Below are 17,500 nucleotides of genomic sequence, written 5' to 3' on the forward strand. Positions count from 1 at the left end.
ACTTCTCGGCCAAATCAGCAATGGCCGTCTCCAATGTAGGACAGTTGACACTGTGTAGGATCTGCTTGCCTCTGTCCACTACCTCCATCACCGTCCCTCTCTCATCTGCCAGGTCTCTCTGAAGCTTTTTGTACCTGGTGGACACAGAGGAATAATGACGATGATACAGTCCATTTACACAAGGGGTGGACACAGAGGAATAATGACGATGATAGAGTCCATTTACACAAGGGGTGGACACAGAGGAATAATGACGATGATACAGTCCATTTACACAAGGGGTGGACACAGAGGAATAATGACGATGATAGAGTCCATTTACACAAGGGGTGGACACAGAGGAATAATGACGATAATAGAGTCCATTTACACAAGGGGTGGACACAGAGGAATAATGACGATGATAGAGTCCATTTATACAAGGGGTGGACACAGAGGAATAATGACGATGATACAGTCCATTTACACAAGGGGTGGACACAGAGGAATAATGACGATGATAGAGTCCATTTACACAAGGGGTGGACACAGAGGAATAATGACGATGATACAGTCCATTTACACAAGGGGTGGACACAGAGGAATAATGACGATGATACAGTCCATTTACACAAGGGATGGACACAGAGGAATAATGACGATAATAGAGTCCATTTACACAAGGGGTGGACACAGAGGAATAATGACGATAATAGAGTCCATTTACACAAGGGGTGGACACAGAGGAATAACGACGATGATAGAGTCTATTAACACAAGGGGTGGACACAGAGGAATAATGACGATGATAGAGTCCATTTACACAAGGGGTGGACACAGAGGAATAATGACGATGATAGAGTCCATTTACACAAGGGGTGGACACAGAGGAATAATGACGATGATAGAGTCCATTTACACAAGGGTGGACACAGAGGAATAATGACGATGATAGAGTCCATTTACACAAGGGGTGGACACAGAGGAATAATGACGATGATAGAGTCCATTTACACAAGGGGTGGACACAGAGGAATAATGACGATGATAGAGTCCATTTACACAAGGGGTGGACACAGAGGAATAATGACGATGATAGAGTCCATTTACACAAGTGGTGGACACAGAGGAATAATGACGATGATAGAGTCCATTTACACAAGGGGTGGACACAGAGGAATAATGACGATGATAGAGTCCATTTACACAAGCGGTGGACACAGAGGAATAATGACGATGATAGAGTCCATTTACACAAGGGGTGGATACAGAGGAATAATGACGATGATAGAGTCCATTTACACAAGGGGTGGACACAGAGGAATAACGACGATGATAGAGTCCATTTACACAAGGGGTGGACACAGAGGAATAATGACGATGATAGAGTCCATTTACACAAGGGGTGGACACAGAGGAATAATGACGATGATAGAGTCCATTTACACAAGGGGTGGACACAGAGGAATAACGACGATGATAGAGTCCATTTACACAAGGGGTGGACACAGAGGAATAACGACGATGATAGAGTCCATATACACAAGGAAAAGAAATAAATTTACAGTAATTGATTGAAGGCGTTTTTCTTTGCAATTTGATTAAAACGTCTGATGCTATAATCATACCTTCAAAAAATGAAGGAAAAATCATGGTTAAAAGCTATGTTTAGCTTGTCATGACTACCTGTGTTTATAAGATCAGCATTCACTACGTCAGTTAGAGAAGTAACTGGATCAGAATATGTTGATATATAAATTATGTTGTTTTTTTTCAAAAACCTAAACTATAATGTCTGTATATACTTGGCTTGGGCTTAAATTACACACGAATGTACACGATGGCCGACTATGGTGCACACCCAACCCACTAATTAGGTTTTTTTCACATTTCTTAGATAAGAAAAACTCAATTTAAACCATGAGCTTTTTACTGTTTTCTTGATTAATTTGTTAATTGTCCAATTATCAACAAATCAACTTAGTAGCTTATGAGGTACAAGGCGGCGGGTAAATATTAGATGTCAATGACTCACATGCCAAGCTTGTCTTGAATAGTCACGAGAGAATCGCCACTGGCAATTGGACGAGGTATCTGAGCTTCAAGGTTGTTCAGGGTCTTTTGAAGTCTAACGTGCTTCTCGTCTAGCTCTGTCCATTGTCTTGTCAGGCGTTCAAGTCTTGGGAGAGAAAATAACGAGAGAGATCAAAATAAACATCTAAGTAAGTTCTTGACCACGTCACATCTCATCATAGAAAAATTTATTCTGGTGTACTCGACATTACAAGTAATAGAGAAAAATGAATATACCGTTTCAAAAGAGAACAAAAAAAAAAAAACTACACACGGAACGTTTCGGGATCAAAATCCTTCTTCAGCCGTAACAAAATCAATAAAAACATTTAAAAACATATAATCCGTCTATTTGGTTTTTACGTGATGTACCAATGTTTCTATTGTTTCCCCATGAGACCATGTATTGAATTTGAATAGTAAGTCAGTAAATCATATATTTCATTTGTTCACCAATACCATCTGTACCTTTCTGTGAAAAAGTTACATTCTCACCTGCCTAAGTGAAATTCTATATAATGGCATCTATCAAGGTCATTATCATATTTTTTCTCTTTATTTCTGATTTTGCATTGCAAGTTCCAATTGTAACCTCTTTATTTCTTTAGCATACAACAATTTCCCAATGACCATACAAAGTATGCCTGTTGCATATGATAGCAATCACTCACTAATGTCATTAATATTGATACTACACTTGACTCATCATCACAATAACTCTCCTATCATACAAAGTATGCCTGTTGCATATGATAGAAATGACTCATTACTGTCATTAATATTGATACTACACTTGAGCCATCAACACAATAACTATCCTAATAATCCTACTGGTATATTCTCTTACCTTTGTCCATGTAGCGATGCCTGGTCCACTAACACGTGAGTCTGACTCGTCAGCGATGCGTGCTTGGCCTTGTGTTTTTCCTTGGTCGCTTCGTCACATTGGCTGTACAAGGAATCTAGAATAGCCTTATGGACCTCCAGGTCTGAGAAGAAATCCTGTGTGCACGTGTGTAAGGTAGAAAAATGTGTTATTGTTGACACAACATCAAACAGGAAATCTTAATTATAATAGGCTTCAACAGTCATGACGTCACTTCCCTCGTAATGACGCATGGTAACTTAGTAACTGGCTCTAAACTATCGGAACAATGGCGGACGCCCGTATGAAATATTTCTCCGACGAGCATAAAAGTGTATCCAGAGGAGAAAAGCATTATAAATAAGATCATGGCCATTTATGCATTCTGACCACAAGACATACGAAAAGTTCTAGCCAGCATGAAGAATAAAAAGTACCGATTTTCTTTGTTTAGAACCAGGCTGCTTGCCGTTGCTGGGCAACGTGACATCAGATTAGTGAATCCAACTGTCACAGCAAGAGTTCTCGTTGCCGACTACGCAAAACCCGGCGGTAACAATAAAACATTTCGTGTTCCAACCCACGACTCCCTATTTTTAGCAGCGGTCCATGGTGATCCCGGGTCAGAATAAACAAGTATTTGTTTTGAAAAAATAAATCATATCATTTGAATCGTTGTGCAAAGATTTATTTTATGGCTAGACGTTAAGTCCCAAATACTTGGTTTGCGAAGTTCGAAGTTTGATTTTAATCAAACCATTCAAATTTCACTACATGGTTATTTTAAACCTAGCATATAAAAAAAATCGTGTTTTCTTTATCTGAGTGTTAATACCAGACATAAACTATAGACTATATTTAGAATTCCTCTGGACCAGCACCCAACAAACGGACGAGTCAATATAATGTGTAAGCTAACCTTGTGTGTGGTCAGCTGTTGTCTGATGTGGTTGAGATCTCTGGCTGAGATAGAGTCATTACGTAATTTGTCTTGAGCCGTTTCCACAAAGCTTGCGTAATCCTTCAACATCTTCTGGAACTGGTCTTGCACCGACACAGACTTCTGAAGGCTGGATTTCTTTTCTTGGGCCTGCATCATAGCATCAAAAAGAGTAACAATGAAAATGTCACTTTTAAAAACTTTGCTCGCATAAAAAAAAAAAACGATTAGGCTATTATTCTAAAAATTATTTTATTGTTAAAAGTAAGGGGCAGAATTACATTGGGCATGTCTTGAAGGGAAAGAGAAAGACTGTTTGTGAAATGGCATCTGGACTGACTCAAGAAAGTTATAGAAAGGCGAGTATACTAAATAAAATTGCTCTGGGTAATTTAGGGAGAGAAGCCAGACTGTTGTCGGTAGCTAATCAAGACAATATTCAAAGATCAGAAATATGTCCAAAGTAAATGCTCGTGTCACTTGCAGAGAGATATAAAATTAAATTAAGACACACTATGAATCTTGTGAAGAATTCATATTAATAACAAAATAAAAACACACCTTAACTACAAGAAAAACACAAAGCCAATCATCTTCAATTGCAAAATAGTTTTCACGAAACAAGTTATTAATGTTTATCTTATTTTATTTTATCTATTTTTGATTTGTCTTAACTCTCTCCTTATCGATCATTTTCAGTATTTTCCAAAATGACAGGCTTACCCAGCAGAAAAATTGATTTTTTAAAACTGAAACAATCTCTCTACAAAACAACTTTATGTTCTCATTAATTAAACAAAGATCACTCTTCAAAGTTTCAAATGTACAAAATAAATATGAATAAGAAAAATTTAGAATTATTTCGTAACAAATGTGTCGATTTTGATTTTGAGGTGGTAAGGAGGGGGTTAGGAATGACCTAAAACATTCTCATATTCACCAGGAATCTAATACGTTTCCTAAACGACGCTAACAACATAGAGGCTCACCCTTCTTTGCAGTTCCATGTAATTGGATTGTAATGTGGCAAGTTCTGATGGAAAGACTCCTTTTGGGTAGGCTTTGGTTAAAGCAGACTCTTTGGACTTCAAATCTTTTAGCTCTGTTTCACATTTCTTGAGTTGAGCTTCAATTTTCTGAAACGATCGGACAAATAATGCATAAAATAATGTTTATATTTCTAAGTGTCATATTGCACTTCTAAAAAAATTGAATATCAAAATATTGTGTCTAAGTTCCATAATTTTTCTCAGCTATTGAGTCAAACCTTTTGTTTATTGTGGGAAAAGCCACACTCAGGAGACCCTTACAATACATGCCCAATTCATATCAGCCATATATTTGGTCGAGAAAAGTCTTCTCCTTTATGGCAACAAAAACCCATTTGGGTCATCGAAGAGTTGGAAAATGTGCATTAATTAAACATCAGACTCAGGTGTGGCATTCATTGTGGCAACCCTGCAAACTGCGGGATAAGCTGAAAGAAGAAGAATTAAACATCTGAAGACAGTTCGTGATCCACCTTCAACATCGTCCTTGGGTAACTATTGGGCCCCCGTCATTATGTTTCAACAACTGGGTATCCTCTCATGAACCCTTCTCCCATTAATTTAGCATAATGGGATATTTTTAAGCAGCTAATATGATAGAATATATTTAATTTTGTCGCAATTATTTCTTTTAATAATAAGTCATGTCTTTCAACTAGGAAATAACTACAACAAACCGAGCTTACTCAAAATGCTCCAGATTTACAGAGGCAAAGTTTCCCCATTTGATGATACAAGTTTTGAAATGCCTCATAAAGCTTACCTGGTTATTTGACATCAGCTGATCCAAGGACTGTGTAGAGGTGGGTGCTAACACCAGTTTCTGTGTCTCCTGCAATCGCCTCTGTAGCTCAGCCACCTCATCCTGGTACTGCTTCCACTGTCTGCTGGCGTCCCGTAGATCATCTGCCTGGGCACGAACTGTGTCCTCCAGGATTCGTGTCCGATTGTTGAGGCTGGCCAAGCAGCTGTTGATGAGATCCTGGTTGGTGCCACTCGTCGATTTCATCAGCTCGTCGCCTTGCTCGCACACAGAGGCCAATTCTCTCTCCAGAGATTTGATTTCCTTTTGAAGATTCTGAAAATAAAAAAAATTACAGATTTTAAAGTACTCAAATTAGGTACAATCGCAGGAGTTCATTCACAATTAGTATGAAATGGCTGAAACGATGGAATCCGAAGTGTATGCCTCAGTGTGTATGCATACAAGAGAAGAAAAAAAACATTATTTCTATAAAACAAGATATTTTAAAGTTAACTGTAAGGTACCGACCATCACCACAATCCCTCCTCCCCTCTCCAAACCATTATAGACCACAAACAGAACACCAACCCCCCCCCCCCCCCCCCCCCCAAAAAAAAAAAAAAAAGCAAAAAAGCAAAACAAATCATAAACAAAACAAAAAAACAAACAAAACAAAAATAAATATATAGAGCAAAACGAAATGAAAAAATAAGAAGGAAATAAAAAAACAATCAAACAAAAGAACTAAAAAACGTCTAAGCCAAAAGCAAAATATCACAATGTAGGTAATTTCTCATTCGAATTTTCAAAGAAAAAGTGATTTCTCTACCTCATTCTGTCGGATATGTTCTTCTGTGGTGGATGGCACGGTGAACAGTTGCTGCTGAGCGAGGTCTAGCCAACCAGACACGTTCTGTAAGGCAGACTGAGAAAAGAAATTTTTAAAAACAAAACGTGATTAGAACAAAAAGTACCTATATGCAATGACTCATTCGTAAAACTTGGAAAAAGAAAAGCTCAAATACGTATATCAACAACACAGCGAAATAGATTTATAAAATATTCCAAGAATATTCATTATATTTCAAGCAGGTTTCATTACCAAAATCTTACATAAAATCTAAATAAAACTGTACACTTCACAGTGCGAGACAAGGCAGCTAAAAAATTCAGAAAAAAATGTGTATGAAACACTACCAAACAAAGCAAAGAAAGAAAAATACAACAAAAAAATCAGTCTCTGAATTTTTGGGATGTTTTTTTTTCTAGTTTTGTCTAGCATTGTTTCATATAAACTTTTTCAGATCTTAATCTTACATCGGCACATGCTCCATAATTTGTCAACCCTGAGTTGTCATCTAGAAAATACTGAGGAATACAGATATTTTATTGAATTTTCTATTATATATGTCTCATACTGTATCATATACAATTTAAGATTTTTTTATACTTCACCGCAGTGGTTCCTAGTTTATGCAGTAATTACATAATATGATCCAGTCGCTGGCCAAATATCGACAAATATGTGACCCCTCATCTCAAAACGGTATTAAGTCGGGTTGGTTAAGATGTTGAAAATGGAATTTGTAGCCAGAAATATCAGACTTAAGTTTAATTTATTATGCTTTATAGAGGAGAAGGAATATCATATTTTACTGTGCTAAATACCAACGTTTCATATGTTTGACCAGTTTAACTATAATTTGACTTTTTAGCATCTGGTCCATCCCGACATAATACCGTTTTGAGACGTTGGGTCACATATAGTACATAGCCTACTTGGTATTGTTGTTGGAAGCTTAAGGCATCATCTAGCTGTAACTGTTTCTCTCCCAACTGTGTCTGCAGCTGGTCCCAGCAGTCACCAAGATCTCCCAGGACCTTCTTCACCTCTCCCAACTGTCTGGACGAGTCCGCTTGTCTGGCTGGGGCGTGAAGGGACACTTGGACCAAATCCTGTACAAAGGAAGTCGTCAATTTGAGTCCGAAAAAAAGTAATGTATTCTATCTTTTTATGAAGGATATAGGTCGTCATTTTAGTAACACAAATGAAGAGGGGTTTTCAAAACCTCAATAAGTCGACTTTCCCATTTTTTGAGATTATCTCTCGGAAAGCTGACGAAATAAGTATCAAAACTGTCACAAAATGTCCCTAAAGTGATATGAAATTGATGTTAAACCACAATGGAATAGTAGATGCAAAGAGAGACTCTAAGGGAAATAACCCTCAATATTTTAAGATGGGAGGCGAGAAACAAGAGATAACTAATTTTGGAAAACCATTCTTCACATGTAATTCATTCCATCTTTTAAAACTATTATCTCTGACTCATGGACAAAATGGACTATTTCTGAAGGACGCCTTCAGTTTGTTGATGAATAATTTATAATTCTCTAAGAGAACCTTGGCAAAAGCTTTGATATTTACGATATATTATAGGTATCTCTGATATGAGGAACATTTCTTTTATTACTAATGTATAATGTCATTTTCTCCACATCGATAACGGGATATTGAAGCGACTATGTTTCTTTCCAAACAAAAAAGTTTATATCTTCCATGAAAAAAAGCAACAAAACAAAAGGAAAGAAAAAACGAAAAACAAATATAAACATGTAAGTGAGATCCATTAACAAATATATAGCTCTATAATTCAAGCATTTACAAAAGTAACAAGTATGGTTACAATGTACATATCATTAAAACCAATTTCCAATTCATCTGACACTGTAATCCAATGAAACATCCTAAAATTTCTTTAAAATAATTTTCTCACCCCAGGTTTCTTGGTCCTTAGGATATCCTCCAAATTCCTGGTCTTCTGAGACAATTCCCTGCTCAACCTCTCCCAGCTCGCTGTAACCTCCTTGTCCGAGGCAGTAGTTACTCCAGGAGGACCAGATTTCAAACCACGTTTGGACAATTGGCGGACAAGCTGTTTGTGTTCTTTTATGTCTGTCGCCAAATCCTTTTTTTTTTAGATATATATAAATGAAACACATAAAAGTATAGATGTAAACAATTGTTAAATTATACTTGTTCATAACAATCATAGGGGTACTTAAAATAGCTAAAGCAAGTCTAAAACCTTACGATGTCAGACATGAAGACAGAAAGAAAAGCACATCCCCCCCCCTCCCACCACACATATACACAAACACACACACACACACACACTCTCTCTCTCTCTCTCTCTCTCTCTCTCTATCTATCTCTCTCTCTCTCTCTCTCTCTCTCTCTCTCTCGTGATGGAATGATCACCCATATACAGATAAATTGTGCATGCATATATTATGTGACCCCTCGTCTCAAAACGGTATTAAGTCGGGATGATTAAAATGCAGAAAATGAAATTTGTAGCCAGAAATATCAGACTTAAGTTGAGTTCATTTTCTTTACATAGGAGAAGGAATGTCATATTTTACTGAACCAAATACCAACGTTTTATATTTCAGACCATTTTAACTATAATTTGACTTTTTAGCATCTGGTCCATCCCGACTTAATACCGTTTTGAGACGAGGGGTCACATATGTAAAGAGAAAACCAGGTAATGTGTAAGTGGTAACATTCTATAAAAACAACAGACTTCCGCCCGAAGTAAGCACTGTGGAGGAAGACCTCAGCATTAGGGCACATTGAACCTTTTGAAATAAAAACGGTTTGTTCGTTAAGAGTGTTTTTCTTGGGGTGAAAGGGTGAATTTCCTCCACCTTACCCTTACAACAACAACAAAAAAAGAAAGAAAGAAAGAAAGAAGGACATGCAAATTTCCTAGATTTTGCGATCTCAACTAGAAAGTTGTTTTGGGGGGTGGTAGGATAAAGGTGGGTGGTATTAACATTTTTATTTTTTTTAGTATGAGTTTTTTTTAACCATCTCCTTACCAGCCATTTTCAGGATTTTCCTCCAAACTTCTGAGAGAACTAACACAAAAATAGGGGTTTTTTTATCACTCAGAAACAATAGTAGTAAATTTCTTGCGATACATGATTTCCTTAGCAAAATCTTCTCTACAACACATTGTTCATTTTCTTGAAATTTTATGATACATAAGAGAAATTCGAATAAGAAAAATGTTGGTTGTATTGTAATGAATGTGACGATTTTCCTATAGTTGGTAAGGAGAGGGTTAAGGGTTTTACGGTGCTCGTTACACATTTATGTCATATCAGCGCCAGCAAAAAGGGAGAAAATGGACAGTAAAAAATCTAGAATTAGAAGTAAAACACCCACGAAAAAGTATGACAAAAGGGAATTGGTTCAAATCGGGAAGAGATGTAGATTCCAAGATCATACCATCAAATTACTTAGTTTGAGATCACCTAAAAGTCCCATCCAGACGTCAGCACAGGATCCCACTAAGAGGAACTCACTTATTTACATGACATGGTCTAAACAAAAATACAACGATCAGTGGTATACGTAACAGACAGAGAGAGAAAGAGATTATTTACGAAGGGGAAAAAACATATCATCTCCTAAAAGTAACAAAATACATTTGACTGTTTACTTCTCAGTCAAGGACTCTGACATGGGACAAAACAAAACCAAGTAGTCCCACTCCACGACAATGAAATTAAACAGGTCAGAAAACAGATAGAGATAGATAGAAGACACAGCAAGGGACCTCCTGTCCAAAAGGGGAGGTCAAAAAAACCCACCGGATATTTAAAGATTTGTGTGTGTGTGGGGGGGGGGGGGGGGGAGTTGCATTGAAGGACCTACATAGGATTCAATAGTCGTATCGTCACTTCCTAATGACGCATGGTAACTTAACAACACTGGCTCTAAACTATCGGAACAATGGCGGACGCCCGTATGAAATATTTCTCCGGCGAGCATAAACGCGTATCCAGAGGGAAAAAAACATAAATTTGATCATGTTTTGACTTTTACACATTCTGATCTCAAGGCATATGAAAAGTTCGAGCTAGCATGAAGAATAAAAAGTAATGATTTTCTTTGTTTAGAACCAAGATGGCCGCCGTTGCCGGGCGTCGTGACATCAGACTATTGAATCCAATTACAACGAAAACATACCTTATGGATATCTGGAGAGTAAGTGGACACTTCTGGTGTAGACGGTTTGGTCATTTCCTTGGAGTCGCTCATCCATTTCTGGAGACGTTGGACATTCAAGCCAAGATCCTCCATCTCTTTCTTCCTTTTCTCAGCATCTTTGATGTCTGCTCTCAGCTTCGTTTGTTTTTCTATGGTGGACTTCTTGAATTGACTAAGCTGATTCTGTAAGTAAAGTATGGGATGTATAATACACGTTAATGTATAATATCATATATATATAATATAAAGTATAATATAAGTTAATGTGAAAGTTGCTCAAATTATATTTTAGAAATGAGACTAAAGTTTTGATTTGAAGGTAAAGAGCAAGGCATCAAAGAATACAACCTGATCACTGGAGAGAGAGAGAGAGAGAAGATGAAGAAGAAGAAGAAGAAGAAGAAGAAGAAGAAGAAGAAGAAGAAGAAGAAGAAAAGAGAAGAGAGAAGAGAAGAGAAGAAGAGAAGGAAGGAGAAGAAGAAGGAGAAGGAGAGGAGAGAGAGGAGAGAGAGAGAGGGGGAAAGGGAGGAGAGAAGAGGAGAGGAAGAAGGAGAGAAGGAAGGAGGAGAGAGAGGGGGAAGGAAGAAGGGAAGGAAGAAGGAGAGGAAGGAAGAAGAGAAGGAGAGAAGAGGAGAGAGAGAAGGGAGAGGAGAGAAGGAGGAGGAGAGAAGAGAAGAAGGAGAAGAAGAGGAGGAAGGAGAGGAGAGAGAGGAGAGGAAGGAGAGGAAGAGGAAGGAAGGAAGGAGGAGAGGAGGAAGGAGGAGAGAGAGGAGAAGAAGGAGGAGAGGAGAGAGGGGGAGGAGAAGGAAGAGAGGAAGAAGAGAAGAGAGAAGGAGGAGAGAAGAAGAAGAGAAGGAGAAGAAGAGAAGAAGAAGGAGAAGAGAAGAAGAGAGAAGAAGAAAAGGGAAGAAGAGAAGAGAAGAAGAAGGAGAAGAAGAAGAAGAAGAAGGAAGAAGAAGAAGAGAAGAAGAAGAAGAAGAAGAAGAAGAAGAAGAAGAAGAAGAAGAAGAAGAAGAAGAAGAAGAAGAAGAAGAAGAAGAAGAAGAAGAAGAAGAAGAAGAAGAAGAAGAAGAAGAAGAAGAAGAAGAAAGAAGAGAAGAAGAAGAAGAAGAAGAAGAAGAAGAAGAAGAAGAAGAAGAAGAAGAAGAAGAAGAAGAAGAAGAAGAAGAAGAAGAGAGAAGAAGAAGAAGAAGAAGAAGAAGAAGAAGAAGAAGAAGAAGAAGAAGAAGAAGAAGAAGAAGAAGAAGAAGAAGAAGAAGAAGAGAAGAAGAAGAAGAAGAAGAAGAAGAAGAAGAAGAAGAAGAAGAAGAAGAAGAAGAAGAAGAAGAAGAAGAAGAAGAAGAAGAAGAAGAAGAAAGAAAGAAGAAGAAGAAGAAGAAGAAGAAGAAGAAAGAAGAAGAAGAAGAAGAAGAAGAAGAAGAAGAAGAAGAAGAAGAAGAAGAAGAAGAAGAAGAAGAAGAAAGAAGAAGAAGAAGAAGAAGAAGAAGAAGAAGAAGAAGAAGAAGAAGAAGAAGAAGAAGAAGAAGAAGAAGAAGAAGAAGAAGAAGAAGAAGAAGAAGAAGTAGAAGAAAAATCCAATTTGACAAAGAGGATTTGAATGAGTATAGCATCGAATATTGTTATATGTGATTCTTGTAAAATAAAATGTATACCTGTAAGGAGGCCAGTTCATTCCTGAGTTTTTCAGCCTCCGCTGGCGGCAGACCGTCACACAGAGCATCACACTGCAGGGCCAGGTCTGACATCTTTTGTAGTCTGGCGTTCACTTGCTCTTGTAAGTCCTTGGAGGGAAACATTGCAAGTCAAGTTGTAAGCATTAATTTCGTAAGTGGTCATTCCAATAAAATGATAATATCATTCATTACTTCGAATCCAAAACATAGACAATAAAAATTATATTTATAGCAATAGATAAGTTTTAACAGTCTCTGAAATCTTAAGATGGTTGGTTGCAAGCAATAATGATAAAATTTGATTTGTCTAAAAGTAAAAACCCTAATGCAAGTAATAGGGATAAACTTTGATTTGTTTTAAAGTAAAAACCACAATGCGAGTAATATGGATAAACTTTGATTTGTTTTAAAGTAAAAACCACAATGCGAGCAATAGGGATAAACTTTGATTTGTTTGAAAGTAGAAACCACAATTCAAGCAACAGGGACAAAATTTGACTTCTCTAAATCTAAAACTAAAAACTAAAACTCACAACGCAAGCAATATCGACAAATTTTAACTAATGTAACACTCCCCCCCCCCCCCCCCTCGAAGACACAAACATAATACAGTCAAAATGAACACAATTGTACGTATCTATGTATCTATTTATACCTTGTTATCATCCAGTTGAGTCTGCAATGCTCGAGGGTCCTCAGACACGACACCAGGAGCCGATTGTCTGACCTTGGCCTCGTCCAGCCATTTCTTGATGTCTCCGACACGATTCTTGTAGGCCTTCATTGCGATGCCGTGCTTCTCACGATCCCGCAAAGCATCCTGCATTGTCATGGTAACAAGAATTGGTATACAGTGAATATAAGTCTACATAGAAATACTGTTATTTACTTTTAGAGCTGCACTCAAGAGTTGAAACCTGAGCACTTTCAACACCAACACATTATATATATAGAAAACGAATGAGTTCTTTCTCATCATCATCCGTTATCTCTTCCATCTCCTACCTCCAATATTTCTTTTTCATATTTTGAACATAACTACTGCCAACAACACCGCATTTTTCTTATTACCACCACCATCCCGACCACACTGTAGAGTATATTATTATTAAACTGAGTATTTTGTTTTTCAATTTTGAAAAGTACTAGACATTTCCAGGAAGAGCGGATTTCCAGGCAGGAAGAGCAGATTTCCAGGAAGAGCGGATTTCCAGGAAGAGCTGATTTCCAGGAAGAGCGGATAGCACGGAGTTAAAGGCTAGAGCCGAGTGGATTAATCTCTGACAAGAAATATTCGATGGATAAATTTCTTACCTGCAATTGTTGACCCTTTTCATCGGCCAGAGTCTGCAAGTTCTTGAATCTGTCATTGAGCATGCTGAGCGTAGCGTCCATGGCTTTCTGACCGTCTGAGTCTGGGGGGGTGTTCACCACATGGTGTTGGACAAGGTCTTGTACCTTGGCTATGTCATCTTTGATGCCCTTTATCTCAGCAACTGTTGCCTGGGATGGAATCACAATACAAATTAAATAATAAAATGGCGTTGCTATAAGATAATAGAACGTGATAACAGCAGCAAGAATTTTCTTTGTTTTGTCAACTATTCAAATATCATTTAACAAAGCTTTCGACAATATCAGATATTGGTTTTGCGTATTTGAATCTGAAATCTCTTTTCATACAAGGACGATATTTTTCCACAAAATTCATGTTTTGTTGTGTTTTTTGTTGTTTTTTTTTTTAGGGGGGGGGGGGGGGGGGGGAGGAGCTTATGGAAGCGGCGGGGTGGAGGGGGTGTCATTTATTTTCTCTATGCTTTATCTGGCATTTAACAGTATATATTTTTAAAGTATATTTTAATATTCTAATATTTCAAATATTTCAAAGCATGTATTTTATTTATATTGTAACGTTCTATGTTCCTTAATTTATATAAGTAAATTAGAATAAATCAGATTTGAAATTTCCTTCTATTTTAACTGTTAGCTGTGCAATATTATTTAATTTGATTTATCATCAAATGGTAAAGGTAATCAATGTCCATACCTTGTGGTCAGCTATCTTGGACTCGAGAGGTGCGGCCACAGAGGCAGGAGACTGGTCCAATTTCATGTAAGCCCGTTCCATCTTGGCGGTAAGTTCTTGCACCGTATGCTGGTATCGTTCTTGTTTCTGGAGGGCTGCCTGGAGCTCCTTCTCCTTGCTCATCACCTGGAGGTAATAATCGAATCATGTAATCGATTACATTATACAGACAATCATGAAGAAGAAGAAGAAGAAGAAGAAGAAGAAGAAGAAGAAGAAGAAGAAGAAGAAGAAGAAGAAGAAGAAGAAGAAGAAGAAGAAGTTGATTTCAATGTATGTGTTTTTGTTGTTGTAATTTGACTGATTTATCGATGTCCATTCAATGACAACCTAAGATAATAGTCAAGTATTGATGCTATACGTTTAGATGAAATACTTACATCTGCCAGCCAGATATAACGTCCTAACCAACACATAAAACACATCAATCTAACCTCGGTGTACAAATTAGCAGACCTGAAAATCTGATCGCAATTATGGGCTTAATTTATGATTGTTGTCATTTCCATTACAACAATGAGGCCATGACAATTTGGGTTATTAGACCTGGAAATATATGCACGTTGGTTTGAGAGTATTTCCATTACAACAAGGAGGCCATGACAATTTGGGTTATTAGACCTGGAAATATATGCACGTTGGTTTGAGAGTATTTCCATTACAACAATGAGGCCATGACAATTTTTAGTTATTGGACCTGGAAATATATGCACGTTGGTTTGAGAGTATTTCCATTACAACAATGAGGCCATGACAATTTGGGTTATCAGACCTGGAAATATATGCACGTTGGTTTGAGAGTATTTCCATTACAACAATGAGGCCATGACAATTTTTAGTTATTGGACCTGGAAATATATGCACGTTGGTTTGAGAGTATTTCCATTACAACAATGAGGCCATGACAATTTTTAGTTATTGGACCTGGAAATATATGCACGTTGGTTTGAGAGTATTTCCATTACAACAATGAGGCCATGACAATTTTTAGTTATTGGACCTGGAAATATATGCACGTTCGTTTGAGAGTATTTCCATTACAACAATGAGGCCATGACAATTTGGGTTATCAGACCACATTCAATTTAACCTAAGTTTCAATTTTTTAGACCAGATTATATTCAATTTTTTACTAAGCGGCCCCTGCCTACTTCCATTTTGAAGTGACGGGTTACATATTAGAAAAAAAAACCCCAAAAAACCCCCAAAATTTGAACCGCCGAGATATGTTGGCACACGGAATCTATAATTTATTATGTCTAATAATATTTTATTTTGCTAAAGTCTACACGAATGGCTTTGTAATTGTATATAGCAAGCTACTTTGAAGTAGAATTCCGACTGCACTTATAAATAAATAAATAAATAAATAAATAATAAATAAATAAATAAATATATCAAAAAATAAATAAATTTTATAAATAAATAAATAAATGTTATAAATAAATAAATGTTATAAATAAATAAATAAATAAATAAATAAATAAATGTTATAAATAAATAAATAAATAAATAAATAAATAAATAAATAAATAAATAAATAAATAAATAAATAAATAAATAAATAAATAAATAAATAAATAAATAAATAAGAAGAAATTAATTGAATGGAAGTTTCGATTTAATCAACAAAGACAGTTAGTCTGGACGTTTCGGGTTTATCACTCGTCTTTCAGTGTTTCATTCGCCGTGTTTTGTTGATAAAGGGGAAACCCGAAACGTCCATATTATCTGTTTTCGTAGATTGAATTGAAATTTTCATTCCATTTCCATTTTGTAATTTATCTCTTCGAGCTTCAAACAGCAACATTTTCATGTCTCTTTTTTTTTTGGTTATATTATTTGGATGGTTTAATAATTTATATTCAATGATGTATTTATAGCTTTACTAAGCACACCAGAAAGATCCAAAATATTGCGACATACGTCATTTATTTATGAAAACAGTATTTCCCTTTCCAAAGTTTACACTAATAACTTTGTATATTGCAAGCTACGTGAAATTAAATTTCCTACTGCACTTATAAAGATAAATATTGAATTGTAAGCTTCAATTTATTAGTATTAGACGAAGACAGATGCAGTGGAAGTTTCGGGTTTCCCCAAAACGTCCACCATATATGTCTTTGTCTAATAAATTGAAGGTTGCAATTCAATGCTTATCTTTATTTTTTTCTTCGAGCTTCAAGCAGCAACATTTTCATTGCTGCACTTATAAAAATTCCATGTTGACATAATATGTTTTTGTCGTGTTATTCGGGTGATGAAACCAGTTTACTGGCGTATTCTGGAAAACTATGTGTTTAAAATTTGGCCAGAAAACCGTTCCTTCATATTATAGTGATCAATTTGTGACCCTCATATAGGGGAGAGAAAGAAAAAAAAACCTCTCAAACCTGGGACCTCACAAGAACCCAGATTTGAAAGTCTCTGACAAGATGAGAGTCATATAAATAGATCAATATTTGAAGGAAGAGTTTGCTAGTCATTTATTTTAAAATACGTGCTTTTCCAAAGTATTTACGCCAGTATACTGGGAAATTATTTATAATTGTAAACGTAAATAATAACTAAATACACCAGGATTTTCCCGAATTTAAACCTCCGGTCATTTTCATACACGATATCTTAATAAAATTTCGAGTATTTTCCAAGATTGACACCAGTAACTTTATAACGAGTTCAAACATACATGGTTGCAGAAGTCATTAGTAATCAGAAAGGAACGGGAACCAACTCTCACACCTTGGATACCGATAATTTCTCTCTCTCTCTCTCTCTCTCTCTCTCTCTCTCTCTCTCTCTCTCTCTCTCTCTCTCTCTCTCTCTCTCTCTCGTAATCTCTCCAAATTTTCCTGTATCAGTGGCGTGTAGCGCTAGTATTTTTCTCTGTAAATCTGGATTTTCAAGATTAAATTTCATTTCATTTTCCGTTTTACTACTACTGTGGGTGTCCGAATCAGGTGACGCTTTTGGTGAATTTATGTTGTCTTTGAGAAGAACCCGTACAATAAGAAACAAATAA

At 36.6% G+C, this 17,500-nt stretch overlaps 1 protein-coding gene across 4 annotated transcripts in view; it reads right to left on the reverse strand.

Moving 5' to 3' along the window:
* The window catches only part of LOC144970464 (muscle-specific protein 300 kDa-like), a 503,594-nt gene that overhangs the window by 53,694 nt on the left and 432,400 nt on the right, over positions 1 to 17,500 (reverse strand). For all 4 annotated transcript variants that reach the window (XM_078910148.1, XM_078910139.1, XM_078910156.1 and 1 more), the window contains 14 exons: positions 14,437 to 14,601; positions 13,704 to 13,892; positions 13,045 to 13,209; positions 12,369 to 12,497; positions 10,696 to 10,899; positions 8,429 to 8,620; positions 7,431 to 7,607; positions 6,481 to 6,576; positions 5,670 to 5,984; positions 4,847 to 4,993; positions 3,837 to 4,007; positions 2,900 to 3,054; positions 2,015 to 2,158; positions 1 to 134 (listed from right to left, as the gene is read on the reverse strand). The exon at positions 1 to 134 is cut by the window's left edge and continues 40 nt beyond it. In XM_078910148.1, coding sequence (XP_078766274.1) covers positions 1 to 134; positions 2,015 to 2,158; positions 2,900 to 3,054; positions 3,837 to 4,007; positions 4,847 to 4,993; positions 5,670 to 5,984; positions 6,481 to 6,576; positions 7,431 to 7,607; positions 8,429 to 8,620; positions 10,696 to 10,899; positions 12,369 to 12,497; positions 13,045 to 13,209; positions 13,704 to 13,892; positions 14,437 to 14,601 — 2,383 coding nt within the window. The remainder of the gene's footprint in view (positions 135 to 2,014; positions 2,159 to 2,899; positions 3,055 to 3,836; positions 4,008 to 4,846; positions 4,994 to 5,669; positions 5,985 to 6,480; positions 6,577 to 7,430; positions 7,608 to 8,428; positions 8,621 to 10,695; positions 10,900 to 12,368; positions 12,498 to 13,044; positions 13,210 to 13,703; positions 13,893 to 14,436; positions 14,602 to 17,500) is intronic.

This window comes from Berghia stephanieae, chromosome 1, assembly GCF_034508935.2.
Source record: "Berghia stephanieae isolate SIO BIC M18660-M18661 chromosome 1, UCSD_Bste_1.3, whole genome shotgun sequence".
Classification (NCBI taxonomy): domain Eukaryota; kingdom Metazoa; phylum Mollusca; class Gastropoda; order Nudibranchia; family Aeolidiidae; genus Berghia; species Berghia stephanieae.